At 42.9% G+C, this 23215-nt stretch overlaps 1 protein-coding gene across 3 annotated transcripts in view; it reads left to right on the forward strand.

The window, feature by feature from the left end:
• The window catches only part of LOC137642545 (uro-adherence factor A-like), an 82559-nt gene extending 70456 nt beyond the window's left edge, over positions 1–12103 (forward strand). The window contains exons 2-4 of one of the 3 annotated variants that reach the window (XM_068375197.1): positions 7995–8142; positions 9301–9377; positions 9587–12103. In XM_068375197.1, coding sequence (XP_068231298.1) covers positions 9355–9377; positions 9587–10976 — 1413 coding nt within the window. In that variant the 5' untranslated portion in view covers positions 7995–8142; positions 9301–9354 and the 3' untranslated portion in view covers positions 10977–12103. The remainder of the gene's footprint in view (positions 1–7994; positions 8143–9300; positions 9378–9586) is intronic. The other 2 variants (XM_068375195.1, XM_068375196.1) reach the window with 2 other exon arrangements.
• Positions 12104–23215: the final 11112 nt, after the last annotated feature.

Raw genomic sequence — 23215 nt, forward strand, 5'->3', positions numbered from 1 at the left:
TTATTATTATTATTATTATTATTATTATTATTATTATTATTATTATTACAGGCTAAGCTATAACACTAGTTGGAAGAGCAAGATGCTATAATCCCGAGGGCTTCAACTGGGAAAAATAGCCCAGTGAGGAAAGGAAACTAGGATACAATAAACTACAAGAGAAGTAATAAACAATCAAAATAAAACCTCTTAAGAACAGTAACAACATTAAATCAGCTCTTTCATATATAAACTTTAAAAACAGCATGCCACGAGTGTATTCTCAAGTGTAATCCAAGACAGTGGAAGGCCATGGTACAGAGTTTATGGCACTACCCAAGACTAGAGAACGATGGTTTGATTTTGGAGTGTCCTCCTCCTGTAAAAACTGCTTATCATAGCTAAAGAGTCTCTTCTACTCCTACCAAGAGGAAAGTAGCCACTGAGCAAGTATAGTGCAGTAGTTAACCCCTTGAGTGAAGATGAATTGTTTAATGTCATTGTTGTTAGGTGCATGAGGACAGAGGAGAATGTGGAAAAGATATGCTCGAATATTCGGTCTATGTGTAGGCAAAGACAAAATGAGCCATAACTAGAGAGAGGGATCCATTGTAGTACTGTTCTGGCCAGTCAAAGGCCCCAAAAACTCTAGCGGTAGTATCTCAACGGGTGGCTGGTGCTCTGTCCAACCTACTACCTAACGAATAATTTATTCATGGTTCTTTATGGGTAAAAAAAATGTAAAGTGTTGTTGGAAGGATTTACTGGGTCACATTTTGAAAATAAAATTATAGTATAAATTGGGTACCGAATTTCCTAGAAAAGGAACCGAGTGACAGAGATGCCTTATTGCAGGACTGGTTGAATCCAGACTGGTGCATTTTTCCCAGTTTGCCATGATTTGACAGGTGGTAAACTAGTTCAGGACAAGAAAAGTTGTATTATAGTGTATTAATGGACAGCAGGGTGATGCTAGGGGCCCCTTGTTAGCCGTAAAATGAGTGGTTTTGAGATCTGTGTCTCTGTAGTTGGAGTGACCGTTCTTCTTAAGCAACCCTTACATGCTACATCGAGAAGCATGGAGATTACCCTCCACATTCTCAGAGACAATGATATTAATGAATACAACACTTGCTTTGGAAATACTGTACATATAATGATTTCACTGGATGATCTTTTATTAGTTGGAAAAATGAACATCAGGAGAGGTTCATAGAAATAAATTTGATTTTTCAATATTTAACTTAGCCGGTGATTATAATAGCTGCAACTCTGTTGCTCGACAGAAAAACTCTACGGAAAAATTCGCCAGCGATCGCTACACAGGTAGGGGGTGTACTCAACAGCGCCATCTGTCGTTCAGATACCCATTACTCATTGTAAACAAAGAACTCAATTTTCTCTCTGTCGAGCTATCGACAAGACGCTCTTATTCGCTGTTGCTAAACTGGAGTTTTTTCACAACTAATTGGTGAAGTACTTTATTCTAGTTTTGAGCTTTCGCTATGCAGGTGTTTTATCTTCATCTTAAATCTTGAACTCGTTTTGGATAGATTCAATTATGGTGACAAAGAGAGTATGGACTTTCTTTCACTTTTAAATGGCCGACCCTTCCCTTAGACGGAAGTGTGTTTAGGCTTTTAGTAATTCTTATCACGTTATAGATTTTCCTCTATATATTTTATATCTCTCCGCCTTTATTAGGCCTCTTCGATTAACTTTCCATTTATTATAAACATATAAAAATAAATTTTAATGTTTTGTTTATATAGACCTTTCCTGAGAGTAGGCGGTCCTAACTTGGAAACCGAAGTTAATCAACGTTGAGCCCTTTATATCGTAATTAGCTTTTAAAGAGCTAAGGATTTAAAACTTTTTAAATGTAATATTTTATGAAAGTTTTCAAAGATGAACTAACGTTTAGTTTTTTTATGCTACGCAGTTGTTGACGTTCAGGACGTTCAACATGCGCTCTATCGTTACGATAGAGAGAGAGTGTATCACGGTTTCACTTTGCAGTAAGAGTAAATCGATTCTGACGTTTTGTTCATTCTTTCTTAGCTTAAATGTTTTAAATTCTAATTTAAAGGAACTTTTTATTGAAAAACCTTTCAGTTTTTTCCTTTAGTCAAATAACATGTTTTTTTGACGAAATATAATTGGGCTCTTCTCTTAGGTGCGAAATCAAGAGAGAAAGAGAGAGAGAGATAGAGACGGAGGGAGAGAGAGGAGAGAAAACGTTCCGTTCAAGCGGGTAACGTTGTTCTCGTGTTACTCGCGTCCCTAGTCGCTGTACGGGGAGGAAGGATAAAACGTTTTAGTTTTTTATTCTCGTCCCCAGGCTATGTGCGGTGAGAGATTGAAAACGTAGTTATATGAACTAGTGTTTAGTCTCTTTCCCAGCCACTGATTTTTTTTATCTTAAAATATGTTTTCTGTTTTTTGCTGGTATTAATGAGCTTGCATTATACGACTGATTTCGCTATTACTACCTTTTAATGAAGGGTAGAATTGCGTGTTTCAGGTAGAAATAAGTGCAAAACAGAAAATCGAAGTGATAAAGTGATATGCGCAAAGTGTTACAGTGTTGCGTCCGAGGCGCAAAGTGTTACAGTGTTGCGTCCGAGGGTTCGTCTGTTCGTGCCTGTCGTTCACCTAGTCCGGGACCTCTTACATGCTCCCAAGCCCAGGGGAGAAGTAATGTCAAACGACTTATGGGTTCGAGAGGCCTTGACCAACGAACAGACGTTTTTCCCTCTATGGTATCGGGTGTATCTTACCAAGATCTCCCCTACCATAAGACGAGAGAGACGTTTCTCCTCGTCATCCGAAGGCTTTTCGCATAAGAAACCTGTCACAAGGTTTCGAAGCCCTTAAGCGAAAGTCAGTCCTTTCAGGACAGGTCCAGCGTCCTGGTTACAACCATTAGGACAGCTCTGACCCTTTGCAGTCATCGGATAACTGCTCGCCGCCTAACAAAAGCGTAACACAGACTCCGAGAGTCTTTTTTTGTAGGCAAAGTGTTGCGGTCACAGACGTTACCCTCGTCTCTTACCACAACCATTTCCGTTGATCCTTAATGGGTTGTATGGCAAGACATGCAGTATATGCTTGCCTCCCTTATGGAAGACTATTCTACCGATTAGTCCGTTGAGTCTAGCCGTTTATCTCATCGATATCCTGGCTTTCAGCCAACCTAACGTTCCTTTGTGCTTACTGTTGACGTTGGCGTAGCTTAGTCACGTCAGTCAGGTTGTTTAGAACCACACTCGATGCGGTCTCGTGTGGTTTTTCAGCCGCATTTGGACGTTAGGCCACTTGCTGATGCTCCTGTTGACGTTCAAGACGTTCACTAACAATCGGAGTTGACTTGTATTGACGCTGTGCGTCAACCTCCGCATTCTAGAGTCGTTTTGACTGCTCAGTCTAGGCAGTCAAAGCAGTCTCGAGTGGACGCTGTGCGTCCTCACGCACCTGTTGTGGTTGACAGTTCAGTTGTTGACAGTTCACAGACTGTCAAGCAGTTACATGACGTTGCGTTCTGGTCCGCTACTAATGCACCAGTGAGTGTGGACTCTGCTTGTAAAGCATTGCCACCACGGTAGGTCTCTCCCTTGCTTGAGACTCAGCTTTTATCGGACAAGGTTCCTGTAGATGAGGAAGTTGCTGTTCTCCCTCCTACTGATATTCCCTTGAGGACTCTGTCAGATGGAGAGGAGCCTAAAGCTGCTTAGCCTCCTATGGACTTTAATTAAATCATGATGATTTTTTTTAAGGATCTTCGTCCGGATCTTTTTGTAACTGCTGCTCCTCGTTCGCCTAAACGTCAGAGCTTACACTAGGCCTAGCTACTTCGAAGCCGTTGTTTTTAAGCTAGTGCTCTCTCGCTCTCCTAGAGAGCGTTACGTTGGCTAGGCGACTGGTTTTTCACCAGGAGGAGTTTGGGGGATACAGCCTTTGCTTTCCCTTCTTTTAAACTGGTTTATAGAGCGAGAGTCTGATATGACACGAGAGAAGTTCTCGGCTTGGGAGTTCATGCCTCTGTCCAGATAGACTTCTCAATTCTGGTAGACTCTACCTGGCGCCTAGCCAGGAGACGCTCCAAGTTGTTTACAGGTCAACTTTACAGCTGTTTTCGAGCCTTTGATGTTTTGCTGTACAATTATGTCACGCATAACAAGGCTTTCAGGGATGGTAAACGGTTCCGCCTCAGTCGCTAACCCCGTCTGTTGCCACACCTGCTCCCGTAGACCCTAAATGGGCTTTGCTGCAAGACATGCAGTCCAAGCTTGCGTCCTTGATAGAGGACTTAAATGCGGAGAAGGTTGCTACCGAACCTTCTGGCCAACAACCTTCCAACCGGTCGGTTGTGCGCCCTGTTGACGCTGAGGTAACCTACTCGCGTCTGCCAGTTGAGGTGGTTCCTCCACCGATGCGACCCAGTGTGGGTTGCCAGCCGCACGTTGACGTTAAGCGACGCTCGGAGGTGGTTGTTGACGTTCAGGACGTTCAACAACCAGCAGAGGTGACTTGTTTTGACGCAGTGCGTCAACCTCAGCAACCCGGTAGGGTGTTGACTGCACAACCCAGACGGTCTAGACAGTCTCGGGTTGACGCTGTGCTTCCTCGCGCACCCATGGTTGTTGACAGTTCACAGACTGTGCAGCAGTTCCATGATATTGCGTCCGGCTCCGTCACGCATCCACCAGTGCGACCGGACTCAGCGAGCCAGACGTTGCCCACTCCGTTGCCGGTTCCTCATCAGTTTTCGGATGAGGAACCCTCTGATGAGGACGTTGCTGAACAACAAGACGATCAGCCCCCAGAATAGATCAAGCCCTGCTATCCATCCAGAAGATGCTGAAGAAGGAACGCTGCTCAGTCAGGCTGTGGATGAGTCTGGTAGGGACGCTGTCATCCGTGGAACAATTTGTGTCACTAGGAAGACTACACCTCCGTCCTCTTCATTACCATCTAGCTTTTCACTTGAAAATGGACAAGACGCTAGAAGCGGTCTCGATCCCGGTTTCCGAAAAGATAAAGTCTTGTCTGACTTGGTGAAAGGACAATATCAACCTAAGAGAGGGTCTTCCCCTGGCTGTTCAGACTCCCAACCACGTTCTCTTCTCGGACGCATCGGACGTAGGCTGGGGTGCGACATTAGACGGTCGGGGATGCTCGGGAATATGGAACTCGAGTCAAAGGACAATGCATATCAACTGCAAGGAGCTACTGGCAGTACGTCTGGCCTGGAAAAGCTTCAGGTCTCTCCTTCAAGGCAAAGTGGTGGAGGTGAACTCGGACAACACCACGGCTTTGGCGTACATCTCCAAGCAAGGAGGGACCTACTCTCTGACGTTGTACGAGATCGCAAGGGACCTCCTCACCTGGTCAAAAGGTCTAAACATATCACTAGTAACGAGGTTCATCCAAGGCAACTTGAATGTCATGGCAGATTGTCTCAGTCGGAAGGGACAAATAATTCCAACAGAATGGACCCTCCACAAGGATGTATGCAAGAGACTTTGGGCCACCTGGGGCCAGCCAACCATAGATCTCTTCGCAACCTCGATGACCAAGAGGCTCCCAATATTTTGCTCACCAATCCCGGACCCAGCAACAGTTCATATAGATGCCTTTCTCCTAGATTGGTCACATCTAGATCTATATGCATTCTCTCCGTTCAAGATTGTCAACAAGGTACTGCAGAAGTTCGCCTCTCACGAAGGGACAAGGTTGACACTAGTTGCTCCCCTCTGGCCCGCGAGAGAATGGTTCACCGAGGTACTTCGATGGCTAGTAGACGTTCCCAGAACACTTCCCCTAAGGGTGGACCTTCTACGTCAGCCACACGTAAAGAAGGTACACCAAGGCCTCCACGCTCTTCGTCTGACTGCCTTCAGACTATCGAAAGACTCGAGAGCTAGAGGCTTTTCGAAGGAGGCAGCCAGAGCGATTGCTAGACCAAGGAGAACATCCACCCTTAGAGTCTACCAATCGAAGTGGGAAATCTTCCGAAACTGGTGCAAGTCAGTATCCGTATCCTCGACCAGTACCTATGTAACTCAAATAGCTGACTTCCTCTTATATCTGAGGAAAGAACGATCTCTTTCAGCTCCCACTATCAAGGGTTACAGAAGCATGTTGGCATCAGTCTTCCGTCACAGAGGCTTAGATCTTTCCAACAATAAAGATCTACAGGACCTCCTTAAGTCTTTTGAGACCACGAAGGAGCGTCGTTTGGTTACACCTGGTTGGAATTTAGACGTGGTACTAAGATTCCTTATGTCAGACAGGTTCGAGCCGCTACAATCAGCCTCCCTGAAAGATCTCACCTTAAAGACTCTTTTCCTGGTATGCTTAGCCACAGCTAAAAGAGTCAGTGAGATTCATGCCTTCAGCAAGAACATCGGATTCTCATCTGAAACGGCTACATGTTCTCTACAACTTGGTTTTCTAACCAAAAACGAGCTGCCTTCTCGACCTTGGCCAAAATCGTTCGATATTCCAAGCTTATCGTATATGGTTGGAAATGAACTAGAAAGAGTCTTATGCCCTGTAAGAGCTCTTAAGTTCTATTTAAAACGAACTAAACCTTTACGAGGCCCGTCTGAAGCTTTATGGTGTTCAGTTAAGAAACCATCTTTGCCTATGTCAAAGAATGCTTTATCCTATTTTATCAGACTGTTAATACGAGAAGCTCATTCCCATCTGAATGAGGAAGACCAAGCTTTGCTGAAGGTAAGGACACACGAAGTTAGAGCTGTCGCAACTTCCGTGGCCTTTAAACAAAATAGATCTCTGCAAAGTATAATGGACGCAACCTATTGGAGAAGCAAGTCAGTGTTCGCGTCTTTTTATCTTAAGGATGTCCAGTCTCTTTACGAGAACTGCTACACTCTGGGACCATTCGTAGCAGCGAGTGCATTAGTGGGTGAGGGCTCAACCACTACAATTCCCTAATTCCATAACCTTTTTAATCTTTCTCTTGAAATGTTTTTATTGTTGTTTTTGGGTTGTCCGGAAGGCTAAGAAGCCTTTCGCATCCTGGTTGATTTGGCGGGTGGTCAAAGTCATTTCTTGAGAAGCGCCTAGATTAGAGGTTTTGATGAGGTCCTGTTGTATGGGTTGCAACCCTTGATACTTCAGATCCTAGGGGTCGCTCAGCATCCTAAGAGGATCGCGAGGCTCCGTAAGGAAGACGTACTTAAAAAGGCAGAGTAATTGTTCAAGTCGACTTCCTTACCAGGTACCTATTTATTTTGTTTTTGTTATTTTGATAACTTCTAAAATGAAATAAAAATTCTTAGCTCATATGATGTAAACATATTTTAGCTATTATAATCACCGGCTAAGTTAAATATTAAAAAATGTTATTTTGATAATAAAATAAATTTTTGAATATACTTACCCGGTGATTATAAATTAAAGGACCCTCCCTTCCTCCCCAATAGAGACGCAGTGGACCGAGGAGAAAATTGAGTTCTTTGTTTACAATGAGTAATGGGTATCTGAACGACAGATGGCGCTGTTGAGTACACCCCCTACCTGTGTAGCGATCGCTGGCGAATTTTTCCGTAGAGTTTTTCTGTCGAGCAACAGAGTTGCAGCTATTATAATCACCGGGTAAGTATATTCAAAAATTTATTTTATTATCAAAATAACATTTTAATAGTAAGATGTGTTATTTTTATACTCACTTGTTCATAGACATGCCCACCTTTATCCCCACTGACTAATGAAGTCAAGAGGATGGGATATTAGTTTTAATATCGAGAATGATTTAGGTTGACATTAACCATCAGATGTCACCTTGGTGGACAAGAGGCTTTGAAGGGAAGATGGGATTTTTTTATTATTATTATTATTATTATTATTATTATTATTATTATTATTATTATTGTTAGTAATGTCGATATTGGGTCAGCTTTAGGGATAAAGCAAAATGAACACTAGGCGAGTATAGAAATAATAATTCTCATTTAATTCTAACTTGAAGTTTATTTCATCACTAGGGAGACGCCGTCTTCCATCCTGTAGCAATTATCAGCCTCTCGTCATCAAGAAGTTACGTTGTAAAGTGAAATCTGTAAACCAAGAGAGAACTGTAAATATCGACCGTAAAACTGTGTTATATGGCCAAACACCAAAGGCTGTTCGTTTGTGAGTACTGTGTTATTGGTATTTTGTTAGATTTTTAGTTGCCTAGATTGGGCTTCATTTGTACTTGTAACAACTAATTGCTACATACACTGCATATAAGCTTCGTACATAACTGTTTTATATACAAAACTTTATCTCTTCCTTGTTTAAACCCACACTTCTCTGTCTCTGTCAGCCTTGTCACATTGCCTATTTCTCTAATAAAAATCCTACCGCACATTCCCTGGAATACAAGTAACATTATGGCTCCATGATTTTTACATGTCTTGACCATGGACTTTATTTATGTGAAGGATCAATTATTACTCTTGTCCATTCCCTCAGATCTTTTCCATCATCCAGATGTGCCTTAGAAATTCTTGTCATTCCCTCAATCACACTACTGTATTACTGTAATATAGTAGCATCTCACATGAAATCCTTTTGGCATTGATTTTTTTCTTTAATCTCATAATACTCTTATGATATCATCATTAGTATCTAAAGAATTCAAAATTGTACTTAACCCTTTCAAGTCTTGCTTCCTCAGCTTTACTCTTCTTTCCTCCATATAAAATACAACAAATGCTCAAATTTGTTTCACATTTTGTTTCCCCCTTTTGAGGTACTGTACTGATACAAGAAGAGTACAAGTCTTGTTTTCTCAGTAAGTCTTTATGGTTTAGGTTACTAACCACACACCCCTTTTCTTGATCCCAGACGATGCTGGTACCCATTCACAGCTCGATGGACTTAGAAGTGATAGTTCAAGGTAGAACAAAGATTTAGAAATCATTAGCCCTTCCATCTCTCAGGATGAGAGTAACATACACAGGGCATGAAAATCAGACTATGGTCTACTATATGCATGCAGACTTGGACTTACAACTAGGTAGTGCTTTCAGGTTTAACTTTTGGAGATCTTGATCATCCTTGCCACATGCGTCTACTGTATGTAATCATAATTTTGATGAATGTTTTATTTTTCATTTCACAAACAGAAATTTCTATCTCCCTCATCCCATATTGAGAATTGTTTTATTTTTCATTTCACAGAAAACAGAAATTTCCAGAAATTTCTATCGCCCCCATCCCATATTAGGATTGTGTGCTGCATGCACACTGAAATAGTTTTTAAATTTCTCTGCACATTCATACCCTTTTGTACATCTTTTGCAGACTGATACCTAACTGCTTCCAGCTACAGTCTTGTGTGAGTTGTATAATGATATTATGAATCAAAGAAAGGCTTTTAGGTATGTGAAACTGCAGATTTTAGGTTCCTAAGAAATAATTTTATTTCATTTTAGCCAAAATTTTGTTATGACTAGTTCTATCATGTGCAGTATTAGTCTTTTGACTAGCATCAGAATAAATTCATGCTCTTAGTTACATTTTGCACATCTTATGTACTGTTTATGCTATTGCTATTAATGTTGACACTGGGATTTTAAAAATATTTCAGAAAGCAGTTGCAAGAAATGGCTGAATTAAATGGAATGAGCCTGGTGGAATTTTCTCAGCATGTTGTAGATGGCTCAACCTTTGACAACCTCATGATTCTTCAAAATTTTCACACAAAAAGCCAACCACAACTATTGCCATTATTTGAAAGTTTACAACATTCCATCCAAGGTGATGAGAAGTCCCTTGAAACAGGTCGTTATTCCTTAAAAGTGTCCCAACCTGTTCTAAGCAATTCCAGTGAATCACAGAAAAATGGTGCTAATTTGAATGAGTTAAAGAATGTTGGGGCCTTTGAAAGTATTGTGGATATGCAAAGATCAAGAAATGGTGATAATTTAAGTGAAATGTGTAATATCAATGAAAGCGAATCCTTCAGTTACTTGGGTACTGGCTATTCAGAAAACAGTACAGTGCCTATATGTGACTCATTACCTCATAGAACAGTTATTTCAGAAACTGAAAGTGATTCTGATTCTAATGGAGATATAAATTTTCCTTGTAGTAGTGAACACAAATTTATTGATTCTCTTTCAATAGACCCTTCTCCCTCAGGAGAGCTCTCTGTTGAATCAACAGCACAATCTTCATTAGCTTCTAATGTTTTGGATGTAACTGATTGTTCTGAAACTTCAGGTGACCATGCTAAAACACATGAAAAAGATAATTGCTCAATAGAGGGATCAGTCACTTGTTTTGTTAAGAAAAGTTTTGATTCCGTTAAGGGAGGAAGAAAAAGTGACTCTTTCGAACATTCAAATTCTAGACTTCATGTAGATATAGAAAATTCCTCAAAAAGTAAAGACTATAATCATTTTTTAGATGACTTACTTTTTAACAATGCTCCAAAGAAGACTGTTGAAAAAGCTTCACAAAACAGTGATGAAAGGATAGAGAAAAGAAAAGGTCTGTCCCAAAAACAGGTATTTAATAATAGTGGAGTTGCCAGTTGTAGTAAATACCATGAAAAAATTAAGAAAAATAGCCAACTTTTAAATTCAAGAGAACGGCATCATACTTCAATTCATGATAATGATTCCCACAACACTATTTTGGATCAGCTTTTGTCTGATCATACAATTGGTTCATCTGAGTCTGACAGTGATCAATCATCAGATGTATTGGAAAATGTAGACTGTGTTCTTCCAAGTACTTCAAGTCAACATAAGAAATTAGCAACAATTTCGAGTGATTCTGTGATGAGAGGCAATTGTAAAGCAGCGTGCAAATCAGGTAGAACTACAGAAATAATCACATACAAAGCAGATATCTCTTCAAAAGACAAAGATGAATGTCTAGTGGATAGCAATGATGAAATTCAAGTATTACCAACATCTTTGGAGCTTCAGCACTCTTTGTGGAATGGTCTAGATAAGAGCTTAGATTATTAGGATTTGAAATGTAATTTTCAAATGTATAGTAATACCCCTCTATGTCTTTTTAACCATGAACCGACTTTTGAGCGCAAAACAAATGAGCGCTGACATCAGAGCGCCGTAAATTCAAAAGACGCGTATTGCAGTTGATTGATAGAAATATATTTTGTTTCATTGTTGTTTGGTTATTACAATCATTTGGTTACCATTGTTAATATCATTCCATTTAAGAAAAGTAATTAACATTTTCTCAAAAACTATGTGAATGCGTGCGTTTGTTTTTCTTTGGCTATTACAACAGTTTCGTTACTATCGTTAAAGTCATCCTGTTTTGGAGAATTAAAATAATATTTTTAAAAGGAAAAACACCTACCGGTAGATTTATTTCATTTCACTGAACCCACAATATTGAGAAAATAACATCGTGTGAAAGAAAAGAAAATATGTTGCATGAAGGCTACTGTTACGGAGTCGACAGCGTGCTTAAGAGTAGCAAATAGGCAAGGCATTGGGTAACTGGAAAGTGCAAAGGAAAGACATGCTTTTTTGAAGATGAGTGCACATCTGCCATTGATCATGATCATGTATCAGATCCTGAAAAGTTATTGAGTAGCTTATCAATGATGTGGTTTCGTGAAATGTCTGTGGTATCAAATGGTCCATCAAGGCGAGTCATTTAAGACATCCAATTTAATTTGTATCCTTAAGTAGCTGCTGTTTTTGCAAAGTATCATTCCCTTCATCGGATAATACAATGACAACTGAACTTCAAAGAATTGCCATAAGTGACACAGGGGAAATAGATACAGTATAGCTCAAGAACTTGTTTATATGTATGCTGGCAAAAATTTCCTTGCATTATGTAGTGATGACCCTGGTTGTTGTTTTATATTTGAGATTGATATCTTTGAATCTTAGACTGCAGAAGTAGTACGATGAATTGGCCTGAGATATTTTGTCATATTCACTGGAATGAATAAGAATTTAAGCTGTCACATTACTGTTTTTTATGATTCTGTTTATACATATACAGTTTGTTCCGACGCAATATACAAACCTCATAATCATTCAATATAGGAATTCGCTTCAGCTCAGCTAAAACAGCCGAAGAGCCAGTAAAACCAGGAAGTTGTGCTGATTGGTTGGCTGGCAGTATGGGGTGGAGCCTAACTCCCCCCCACCGCCAACCTGCTTTCCCCATTCACTCGCTTCGGCTCAACGTGGATAGTTGTCTACTCCGCTCTCTACGCTGCAGCCTTTTGCTTTCTCTTGTACTTGTGTACTTGTAGTTGTGTGATAGTAATGGATGAGAAAATTACTCGTAAGATGCAACGTTGTGTAGGCCGTGGCGGGCGCTGCGGTAGGTGGCTTTCGTCACCTTCTGTAGACCTGCACACGCTTTGCCCAACATACAGGGGAAAACCTTGCTCTCAAGGTTCTCCTTGCTGTGAGTGTGAATCCTGGCCGCCCTTGCAGTGGCAAGGTTTTGAGAATTGACGCAAATATCGCCGAAACCTTAAAGCTTCTTCTTTGTAGAGCTCACCTCTTTTGAAGAAGAGGAGTGGGGAGCCGGTGCAAAGTGTGTCGTTTCAAGAAACTACCACAGTCAAGTTTCAAGAAACTACCACAGTCAAGTTTCAAGAAACTACCACAGTCAAGTTTCAAGAAACTACCACAGTCAAGTCTGCTCACGCCCTCTCCGAGACGGAGGAGTGTGCAAGTATGATTTTGGGAAGCATGGATTCACAGCCTGTCGGGGATTTTTTGGATTTCGCCGGGGAAACGGGTGACCTTAGTGCTCCCGCTACTTCGGCAATCTCGAGGGACACCCGACAGATTGTTGGACCGTCTGATATGGATGACGACACGTTACCTGGTAAGATGGAGGAACTTTGGGCGTCTTTCGGATTATGAGGTAAGCCTCTCTTGGATTTGTTAAAACCCTGTTTAACTCTGACGGACGAGATTGAGCAACATTTGAATGTCCCGATTGATGATGAAAACTTGAATGTATATGATTTTGCAACTTTATAAACTCCCATGTTCCCTGATACCCCTGTTATTGCTGACCATGTTCCTGTTAAAGCAATTGTTCCTGGCAAAATGCAAACTTTTTACAAAGGTAAAATAACTGCTGGTACCTGTTAAATCAAGGGAGAGTAAGGTATTAAATACAGAGATTGCTTTAACCACTGCTGGTAAAACCTTTACAGCTTCGCCCGCAGGTCAGTTAAAATTAAAATCTACCAAAACTCCTACAGAGACAATATATTTATCAGGTTCACCAAGTTCACCGACCACGGCTCTTCCTAAAGACATGGCTCTGGTTGTTCATCCTCGTCCAGTGTTGTCTGCTGTAGCCTCGACCACCGTTCCAGTACCTCGGAGGGGACACAAGAAGAGGAATCGTGGGTGGTATTCCTCTTCTAGTTCCTCCTCCTCTCTCCTCCTCTTCGTCTTCATCTTCTGACTCTTCTCCCCCAAGGAGAAAGAGGAAGGGGAAGAAGAAGAAAGCAAAGATGGCCAGGAAGCCCAGTCTCAGTCGAAGGGACATGGCGCCCCGACACACCTCTTCTCCTCTTGAGGATGAGGGAGAGGTGCGAGATTCCCGCATTCCCCGCGCTAGTGGGATTGTTCATGGCAAATCTCGCACAAAGCCTCCATGCACGACAACCGCGCTCAAGGGCGTAGGTATCGTCTCCCAGAGCATGGTGATGGGGTCCTCGGGCCCCCGAGCTAGTGCTCAGACTCGAATTGAACCGCTCTTGAGCGGGGAAATGAGAGTCCTAGCTTAGGCACGAGAAACCTCAGCTGTGGTCTCTCGTGAAGAATCCATGGTAGGCATGACTACCTTCACGGGGGTAGCCACATGGACCAACTCCGCGACTCTTGTGTTGCATGAGCAGGGAGCAGGCCCAGACAGCCGTGCACTTGACCAGCGCGACTCGGGCCCGGCATGGAGCCACCTCGCGGCCCAGCCCGCGGCAGGGGGCCCAGGTTGGGCATGACCAGGCTAGTTCTCGCACATACCAGCCGTGCGAGATGCAGCCAACCCCTATGCTTTCTGGCCATGTAACAGGTGAGGCCGCGCGCACCACTCACGCGACTAACCTGTCTACACCTCCTGGTGTGAGCGCTGCAGTTCCCAGCGACCCCGTCGCGCTTGAGCTCCTTCGGGAGCTTCGTGGGGCTCGCAGCTACCAGTCACGCACTCGGTCGCAGTGGGAACCTCGATGCATTCCATCGGGGATGGACCCTGCCAGGGTCCTTCCTTGACTCCTGAATACACGCCTGATTCGGTCTTAGGGCCAGAGCGAAGGTATTCATGGGGGATGTCATCACCCGTGCAGTATGTCGCTTCCCCTACACCTACAGATGTAGCGGGGCCAAGGGATCAGCCACTTCCACGGCCTTTACCGGCCGTGGAGACGGAAGATCCCGAGGTGGAGTCCACACATGTGTGAGATCAATGGCCTCGAGGCTTCTCCTGCGGTAGTGTCTGAGGATAAGTGTACAGCCTGGAGATCCTATGGGGAGCTTCGGAAGGCAGTTCATGGCCTATCACACTATCCTGGTCGAGACAGGCTGCTCGAGCATTGGACCGACTGAGTGACCAGATCGCAGGACCTGGTGACTCGCTTAGGAGCCAAGGTTCGAACAGCTTCTCCCTCAAGCACTTCAGCGACAGAAGAGGTACTATGTCACAGAGTCCTCTGTACCTTGTCCTCTCCCTCTCGACCCCGTGGTCGGAGCGCTTGCTGGGGTTTCCTCGCTTGAGAGCTTGAAATCCCAGTGTTTCCTTCTTGGCCTCTGAGATTTCAACTATGGAGTCCATCTCTGTAGCTGCTCTCAATGCTGCTTCGTGGCTCGACCTCTGGTGTGGTACGGCCACAGTGTTCGCGCGGGGCACCAAGCTTGCTACCCCCGAACACATGGAGCAGTACAGGAACCTAGCTTTGTCTGGTGGGAAAGCTGTTGCTTTTCTCTTGGACCAGCTTGCTACCCAGTATGCTAATCTGATCCTCAAAAACCACAAGGCAGTAGCCACTCGTTTGGCGAGACATTGGTTCAGGAGAGGCCCTGGCACTCAGGAACACTCCTATTAGAGCTGCAACTTCTCTCTTTCCACCAAAGGAAGTTCGGGCCGCGCGGGATAAATGGTGCCTTGACTCGAAGGACTCCATTATCCACCAGGCATAAGGCTGCGAGTTCCAAGGGACCTGGTCCCGCGAAACCATCTGCAGCCAGGCCGAGTCAGGCCAAGCCCACTGTAAGTAGCAAGGGTACCGCTGGTCGTGCTCGTGCTGCTCCTGTGCAGCCGAGACCTTCTCCTGTTCAGAAGGGTTCTGCCCCCAAGCAGACCTTTTAGCCTCCCTTAGGAGCTCCTCCACATTGGGGAAAGAACAGGGGCAAGCGAGGGAAAGGGAAACGCTGTTTGGCTTTCCCCTTCCCATGCTGTCGAAGGTAGGGGGATGCCTATCGTGCCATTGGGCGATGTGGCAGCACCTTGGGGCCGAGGAATGGGTAGTGTTGTCCCTTTGCGAAGGGTACAAGCTCCCATTCATGCTCGTGCTCGGACAGAGTGTCGAAAGACAGAGTGTTGAAGCACAGAGCGTCGAAGGACAAAGTGTCGAATGGACAAAATGTCGAACAGACAAAGTGTCGAACAGACAATGTGTCGAACAGACAATGTGTCGAAATTATAAAAATGATAAATGATAAAATATAAATGATAAAAAGAGAGAGAATACAGTATCCATTTAACTAACGACCTAATTAACCTTTAACTATATAATAATGTTTACATTGGTATATCCTTACATATAACTATATAACAATGATAAAATATAAATGATAAAAAGAGAAAGAATACACTATCCATTTAACTAACGACCTAATTAACCTTTAACTATAAAATAATGTTTACATTGGTATATCCTTGCTTATAACTATATAACAATGTTTACAATGATATATCCTTACATATAACAATTCTTACATTGTTATATTCTTGCATGCATATTCTAGAGAGAGATAGAGAGAATATATATACGGTATTCAGTCTGTTAACTTCCTTCGAGATTCAAGTTTCAATTTAAATTTCCATTCTACCTAACTTATAATAATGGAAATAATCAAGACTCAAATGGGTGGAAAGAAACTGCTACATGAAGGCTATGCATACGTGATAGATAAAGTGGTTAACGAAAGAATATATTGGAAATGTGAAAAACGAAACTTGTAACGGCAGAACAATAACTCAAGGTGAAACAATTTCCAAAACTACTGAGCATTCACACCAGCAAGACAGTTCTCAGATTGATGCTATAAAAGTTATAGATAAGATAAAAATTCATTCTAAACATTCCGAAGAAATTCCATCTTCTATAATAAATCAGTGCACAAACGATGGTCCAGTCTCCATAGTTGGAAAGCTTCCAAGAAAGGAATCTCTAGCTCGAACATTTAGGAGAGTTCGAAATTCAACTTTTAGCGGTGAAAACTTAACTGTAACAACGAGGGGAGAGCCATTCTTATTATTTGATGAAAATGGCATAAAAATATATTCAACAACCCAGAATCTCAACACTTTGAGCTCCAACAGAAGATGGTTCTGTGACGGAACTTTCAAGTCGGCCTTTAATGGAAATAAACTATATACCATTCATGGTCTTATTGATCAAAACATGACTTTACCCTTAATGTACTGCATTACCGAAAACAAAGATGAGACTTGTTATTCCATTATTTTTTAGTTTTTGTCTGCTAAGCAACTAAATCCTATTTCCATTACCGCTGATTTTGAACACTCGGCCATCAACCAAATGAGAATTATTTTCCCGGAGTCCACAATTTATGGATGGTTCTTTCACTTCGGGCAGTGTTTGTGGAGAAAAATCCAAGCCCTAGGATTGCACACATGGTATAACGAGCGTAATAATGCTTTTATTATAAAGCAAATTCAGGCCCTCGCATTTGTTCCCCCCTGTGATGTTTGTGCTCTGTTCAATAAGTTAATTGAGTCTTTTGATGATGAAACCGATAAAACATTAAGAGAATTTTTACAATATTTTGAAGCTACATGGCTTGGAATCGTCCAGAGGGGAAGAAGAAGAAAGCCATTATATGAAATTGACTTGTGGCCAGTTCACGAGAGAGTTGCAAAAGATTTGCCTAGGACCAATAACTCCGTTGAAGGGTGGCATAATGCTTTTCATAGAAGAGTGAAGATTTGCCACCCAACAGAGGACAAACTTTTACGAAAACTTCGTATGGAGCAGGCCAGCACTGAAATGATTCTAGGACAAATTCAACAAGGCCGTGATGTAAAAAGAAAATACAAGAAATATTCTCTCCTTAACCTAAGACTAAAAAGTATTTTTGATACATATGACGTCAATGATGGGTTACAATATCTTCGAGCCATCGCTCACAATCTTTAAATAAATATTGCTACTGTACAAGTTTTTTTAATACATTAATACATTTGTATTTTCATATTTTATGTCTTCTCATAAATAAATTTTTATTGCTTATATTGATGTATGATGTATAATTATGATCCTATATCCATTTTATTTTTTCAAAAGCGCTGAATGACCTTGTAATCCCAGTGCTTGGCGTAAGCCTAAATTAAATAATCAACTCAAAAAACATTTATAACTCCTTGTAACTCTCTATCTTCTGGATGACCTTGAAGTCCCATTGCTTGACGTAAGCCTAAAATCAATAATCAAATCCAATCTATCTCTCTCTCTTTTTAACTTTTGTCCATTCGACACTTTGTCCATTCGACACTTTGTTCATTCGACACTTTGTCCTTCGACGCTCTGTCCTTCGACGCTCTGTCCTTCGACGCTCTGCCTTTCGACACTCTGTCCTAATACCATTCATGCTTCATCGGCCCCCCTATCCTCTACTCCAATAGCGTTCCACACGTACGCTCCAACATCGCCGAAGGCTCTGGCCTTTGGAGGCAGAGGTCCAGGAAATGTTGTAGAAGGATGCGCTAGAAGTCGTACATGATCAGTCACCAGGGTTCTACTGTCGTCTCTTCCTTGTCGAGAAGGCGACAGGAGTTTGGAGACTGATCATCGACCTTTCGCCATTGAACAAGTTTGTTCAACAAACTGCGTTCAAGATGCTGACAGTTCGCTCTTTGCTGTCAGCCATCAGGCAGTACGACTTCATGCTTTCGATAGACTTGAAGGATGCGTACTTTCAAGTACCAGTTCATCAGTCATCTCGAAAGTACCTCTGTTTCACCTTCTAGGGCACAGTGTTCTAGTTCAAAGTCCTGTGCTTTGGACTGTGCACAGCTCCCCAAGTGTTCACGCGAGTGTTCACGACGGTAGCAGCTTGGGCCCACTCGAGGGGCATCCGCCTACTGATGTACCTCGACGACTGGCTGATTCTCGCTTCCTCGTAGTAGCAGTTGATTCAGGATCGAGACTCACTTCGGGAAGTTTGTCGCGATCTGGGGATCGTGGTGAACTATGAGAAGTCGAGCCTCATTCCCAAGCAGAAGGTGAAGTATCTGGGAATGCTGATTGACTCGGCAGCAGCTCGTGTTCTTCCCTCGGAAGAACGGATCGGCAGACTCAGAGAGGTTGCGCAGCCGTTCCTGTCGCAGGAACAACTTCCAGCCCTCCAGTGGCAAGCTCTTCTAGGTCACCTCTCCTCGCTTGAGAAGTTTGTTCCTTTCATGGGGATCCATCTCCGCTCTCTTCAGTGGTGTCTGAAGGAGCAGTGGTCGGCAGCCACCGATCCTCCCTCTTGTCCGGTCCTCATGGAACGCGAGTTAAGGAAGGATCTCCTTTTGTGGCTAAACGAGGAGAACCTCACAAGAGGGTTTCTGATAAACCCTCCTCCACCTCAGTTCCGTCTGTTCACAGACACGTCCATGGAAGGTTGGGGTGCACACCTGGACGACGTAGTCGGGTCAGGTGTGTGATCGGAAGAGGAGAAACACCAGCACATCAACGTGCTGGAAATGATGGCAGTCTCGAGAGCACTCTTTCATTTCCAGGCCCGTTTGAGAGAGCACTCGTTAGTGCTGATGAGCGACAACACATCCGTGGTCGCGTACGTCAACAAGTTGACGAGGTAGGTGTTTCTGTGGGCAGAGAGTCAACACTAAACCTTGTCAGCCAGGTACATTCCAGGCAAAAGAAATGTTCTGGTAGACGCCCTAAGTCGCAGGAACCAGGTAATAGGGGCAGAATGGTCTCTTCACTCTTGGGTTGTGAGTCGAGTACTCGACCTCTGGGGAGAACCATGCATCGACCTATTCGCAATACGGCACAACGTCAAGCTTCCCATGTTTTGCTCCCCAGTACCAGATCCCGAGGCTGCGTTTGAGAACGCACTGCAACATCCTTGGGATCTACTGGATTGCTACGCGTTTTCCCCCTTTTGCTTGCTTAGCACAGTCCTGTCCCGGGTCCTAGTAACCCTAGGACTCAGGATGACTCTCATTGCCCCACTATGGCCACACATGGAGTGGTTTCCCGATCTGTTGTCGCTCCTGGTTGAGGCACCGAGAGAGCTACCCCACTGGCCCAATCTCCTTCGGCAACCCTTGTCGAACAGGTACCACCAGGCGGTGCAGTAGCTCAGACTTCACGCGTGGAGACTATCCAGCATCTCATCAGGACGCGAGGCTTTTCGCGACTCGCTGCGAGAGAGATGTCTGGGTACCTTAGAAGATCCTCCTCTTCAGTCTACCAGGGGAAGTGGTTGGTCTTCTGTGATTGGTGTAGTGGAAGGGGGTATCTCTCCAGTCGTAGCCTGTCTGGCTCAGATCGCAGACTTCCTAGTCTTTCTTCGCAGAGATAAGCTCCTTTCGGTTTCTGCCATTAAAGGGTACAGGTCTGCCCTTGCAATGGTGTTTCGTCTGAAGGGCATAGATATCTCTAACGCCCTAGAGATTTCTATGCTCATTAAGAGCGTCGAACAGTCATGTCCCCTAAGGGAACTTCGAGTTCCCCAGTGGGATTCACCTTAGTTCTTGGGTCTCTTACTCGTGCTCCGTACGAACCCTTGAGCCGTGCCTCAGACAGACACTTCACCCTTAAGACTGTTTTTCGGCTAGCCTTAGCATCGGCGAAGAGAGTAATGTCACTCACGCAGAGGGTTGGAAGGAGATATCCTTGAATTTTGTACCAGAGTTTGTGGCCAAGACTCAGAACCCATCAATCCACGATCTCAGGTTCGAGGCCTTCACTATTCCTTCCTTACCGGATACGGCGAGCGGCGGTTCAGGTGAGAGGCTTCTCTGTCCCGTCAGGTGTCAAGGGCGTATCTTAAGCGAACTCGGCATCTCAGACCTGAATGTCGACGACTCTTTGTTAGCACCGGCAGAGCCAAGAGGGAGGTGTCGAGGAACACGATATCCTTCTGGATCCGTGAAACCATCCGTAAGGCGTATGAGACTTCCTCAAGAGTCCAAGCACCAGCGAGGGTTAAAGCTCACGAGATCAGGGGCATTGCCCCCATACTCGCTTTCAAGAGAAATCTTGTTGTGGGCCAAGTGCTGAAGGGTGGCGTTTGGAAACGCCAGACCATCTTTACGGCTTTTTACTTGAGGGAGTTTACGCACAAGTCCTTGGACACCTTTGTTCTTGGCCCTGTGGTAGCAGCTCAAGCTATTGTCTGACCTCTCCAGTTCCTCTGGGACAGGGAAGTCTCTTGCCTTGATTTTATGGTATGTGTGGCAGTGTGAAAGCAGTCTGTCTCCTCCCTTGGAGTTCCATACATCAAGACAAGTCTTCCCAGGTAAGATTGCTAGAGTTTGTTTACAGGTATTCTCCCCCCGTCTTCTGCTAGGCAGGGAAGACGGTGGATGTATAAACCCTTTGCCTTTTGGTTTTGGAGGTTCATCCAGTCACAGTAACCTTAGGGTCGAGTGTCTCTTACATTTACGCGCTCAGGTCGCGAGATGCACTTACACATTGCGCGACGGCTCCCAGTCTCTCAGACCCCACCATCATCATGTCAGGTCAAGAGATAGGGGTAGGTAGATATAGTCCTCTGCTCTCATTTGAGACCAAGTGTATATCCGGGCAGTTAGCTGTCCACAAGCAGCAAAGGCAGACCTCCCACCAACCAATGAGTCTTCCTATATTAAATGATTACGAGGTTTGTATATCGCGTCGGAACAAATGTCAATTTGTCCTAAATTGTATTTTTCCTAACCATACAAACCTGTAATCATTTAATATAAATGTCTGCCTCTACCACCCCTCTCATGTTCCACATTGAGCCTATAGCGTTTGAATGAGGAAACCAGGCTGTCGGTAGGGGGTGGGGGGTGGGGGGAACGGAGCTAAGCTCCGCCCCATATCGCCAGCCAAGCAATCAGCACAACTGCCTGGTTTTACTGTCTCTTCGGCTGTTTCAGCTGAGCTGAAGCGAATTGCTATATTAAATAATTACAGGTTTATATAGCTAGGAAAAATACAATTTAGGATAAATTGTCATTTTTTTATTTACATATCATCACAAATAAGAATTAAAAATGTCCCATTTAGTTTTTCTCCCTCTTTCTGAATAAAGCTGCAGACCTATCTCAATTTTTTAGAATAATATTTCGAACATGGAATGATTTTAATGATTGTAACTGACTATTGTAACCATCAATTGTCACTGTTCAAAAGTCAGTGAATCCTTTTTACCTTACATCATATCCGAATTTTTGTTGCTCATCCTTAGTTAATAAGTTGAAAAATAAATCTACATTATGTGGTTTTACAACACCTCGCATCAGTCTCCATTGCTCAGTAACGATGAAAAAGGGCTAAAAATGCAAACCAATCAAAATATATTTTTTTTATAGAACTAGAAGATACCTATATTCAATATGGAAATATTTGTATATGTATATAGAAAATATGAAAAATATAAAGAAAAACATGTGCTATATCTGAAGACACCACTTTGATCCTTCTCTAAGACATACAGTACTGTACAGGTATGTAAATGTTTCGTGAGTGATGTGCTGATGGCTTCACTACTTTGTTGAGTCGAACTGTTAATTCATGAATGGTTGTTATTAGTATGATATGCTTACTACTTAATCTGTGACTGTTAAAAATGAAATAAAGATAACCTAAGATATATCATCAATAACTCTAAACAAGGATTAAATTATTAATAGAAAAATTCACAGGTAAGTCTCTCAAACAGCTTCTCCTTTGTTTTGGCTTGTTGGCCTCCTGCGTATGGATATATTTTGTTGTCTACAATAGTTCTCGTGTGTTGTGCGTACACATTGAAGTTAGCCAATATGACATTGCAAGATAAGTTGGACATTTTCAAAAGATATGAAAAATGGAAAAAGTAGTATCTATTGCCAGCATCTTAGGTCTATCTTGGACAATGGTGTCTACTATTAGTCAACAAGGACCACACTGTTCAATATTGAAAAGGCTTCATTGTCTGAAACTTATACTATCAATGTGAAGAGGTATAATTTTCCATGAAATGGAGCACTTATTATCCCTTTGGATCAAAAGGCAAATACAGTAATTGAATGGATTCCTACAAGATACTGTTCCAAGAGGAGGCAAGTTTTTGTTTGATACTTCCTGTCATTTGGATGGCCTTTAGGTTTTGGAAATGAGCACTAGCTTTATTATAAGCCCTGCAGCATTTCCACACAATACAAGTGTGAGGTAATCAACGTAGGCCTTGGATTCACGGTCTTAGGCCTCTTCTTTTATGATGAAATTTTGCAATTACTTACTTATCCAAAAGAGGCTAGTCTCATCCATATTGAAAACTTGTTCATGCAAATAACCCCTTCATCAATGATGGTTTAGAACGTCTTGTTTATGTACTCATCAGTGGCAGCTTCTAAATGCAGGAACACACATTAAGGTTGAACCTCTTAAAATCTATCAAACCATTGAATGCAGTTGTTTTCTGGGTCTTCGTCACTGCTATCTGTAAACTTCTCAGGGAGGTGCCTCGCCTTCTCATGTTTGGTGTTGGTATCCAGTACAATTTTCTTTCTCCTACAGTGACTTTTCCAAAGTGTTAATGCAGACTCCATCCTTATGATGGCCTTATTGTGGGAAGTGACCACCCATTTTGATATCTTGTTTAAAGTGTCATTTGCTATCGCCCTTTGTGATATATAGTAGCTTAAAGTAAATTCGTTGATGCAGTAATGGTGGTCTAAAAAGTTTCTCCCTTCATTAAGCATGTTGAGGAGTTTCGAACTCTCCGCTATAGTAGGCATCTTCCTGTGA

Source organism: Palaemon carinicauda, chromosome 6, assembly GCF_036898095.1.
Source record: "Palaemon carinicauda isolate YSFRI2023 chromosome 6, ASM3689809v2, whole genome shotgun sequence".
Classification (NCBI taxonomy): Eukaryota; Metazoa; Arthropoda; class Malacostraca; order Decapoda; family Palaemonidae; genus Palaemon; species Palaemon carinicauda.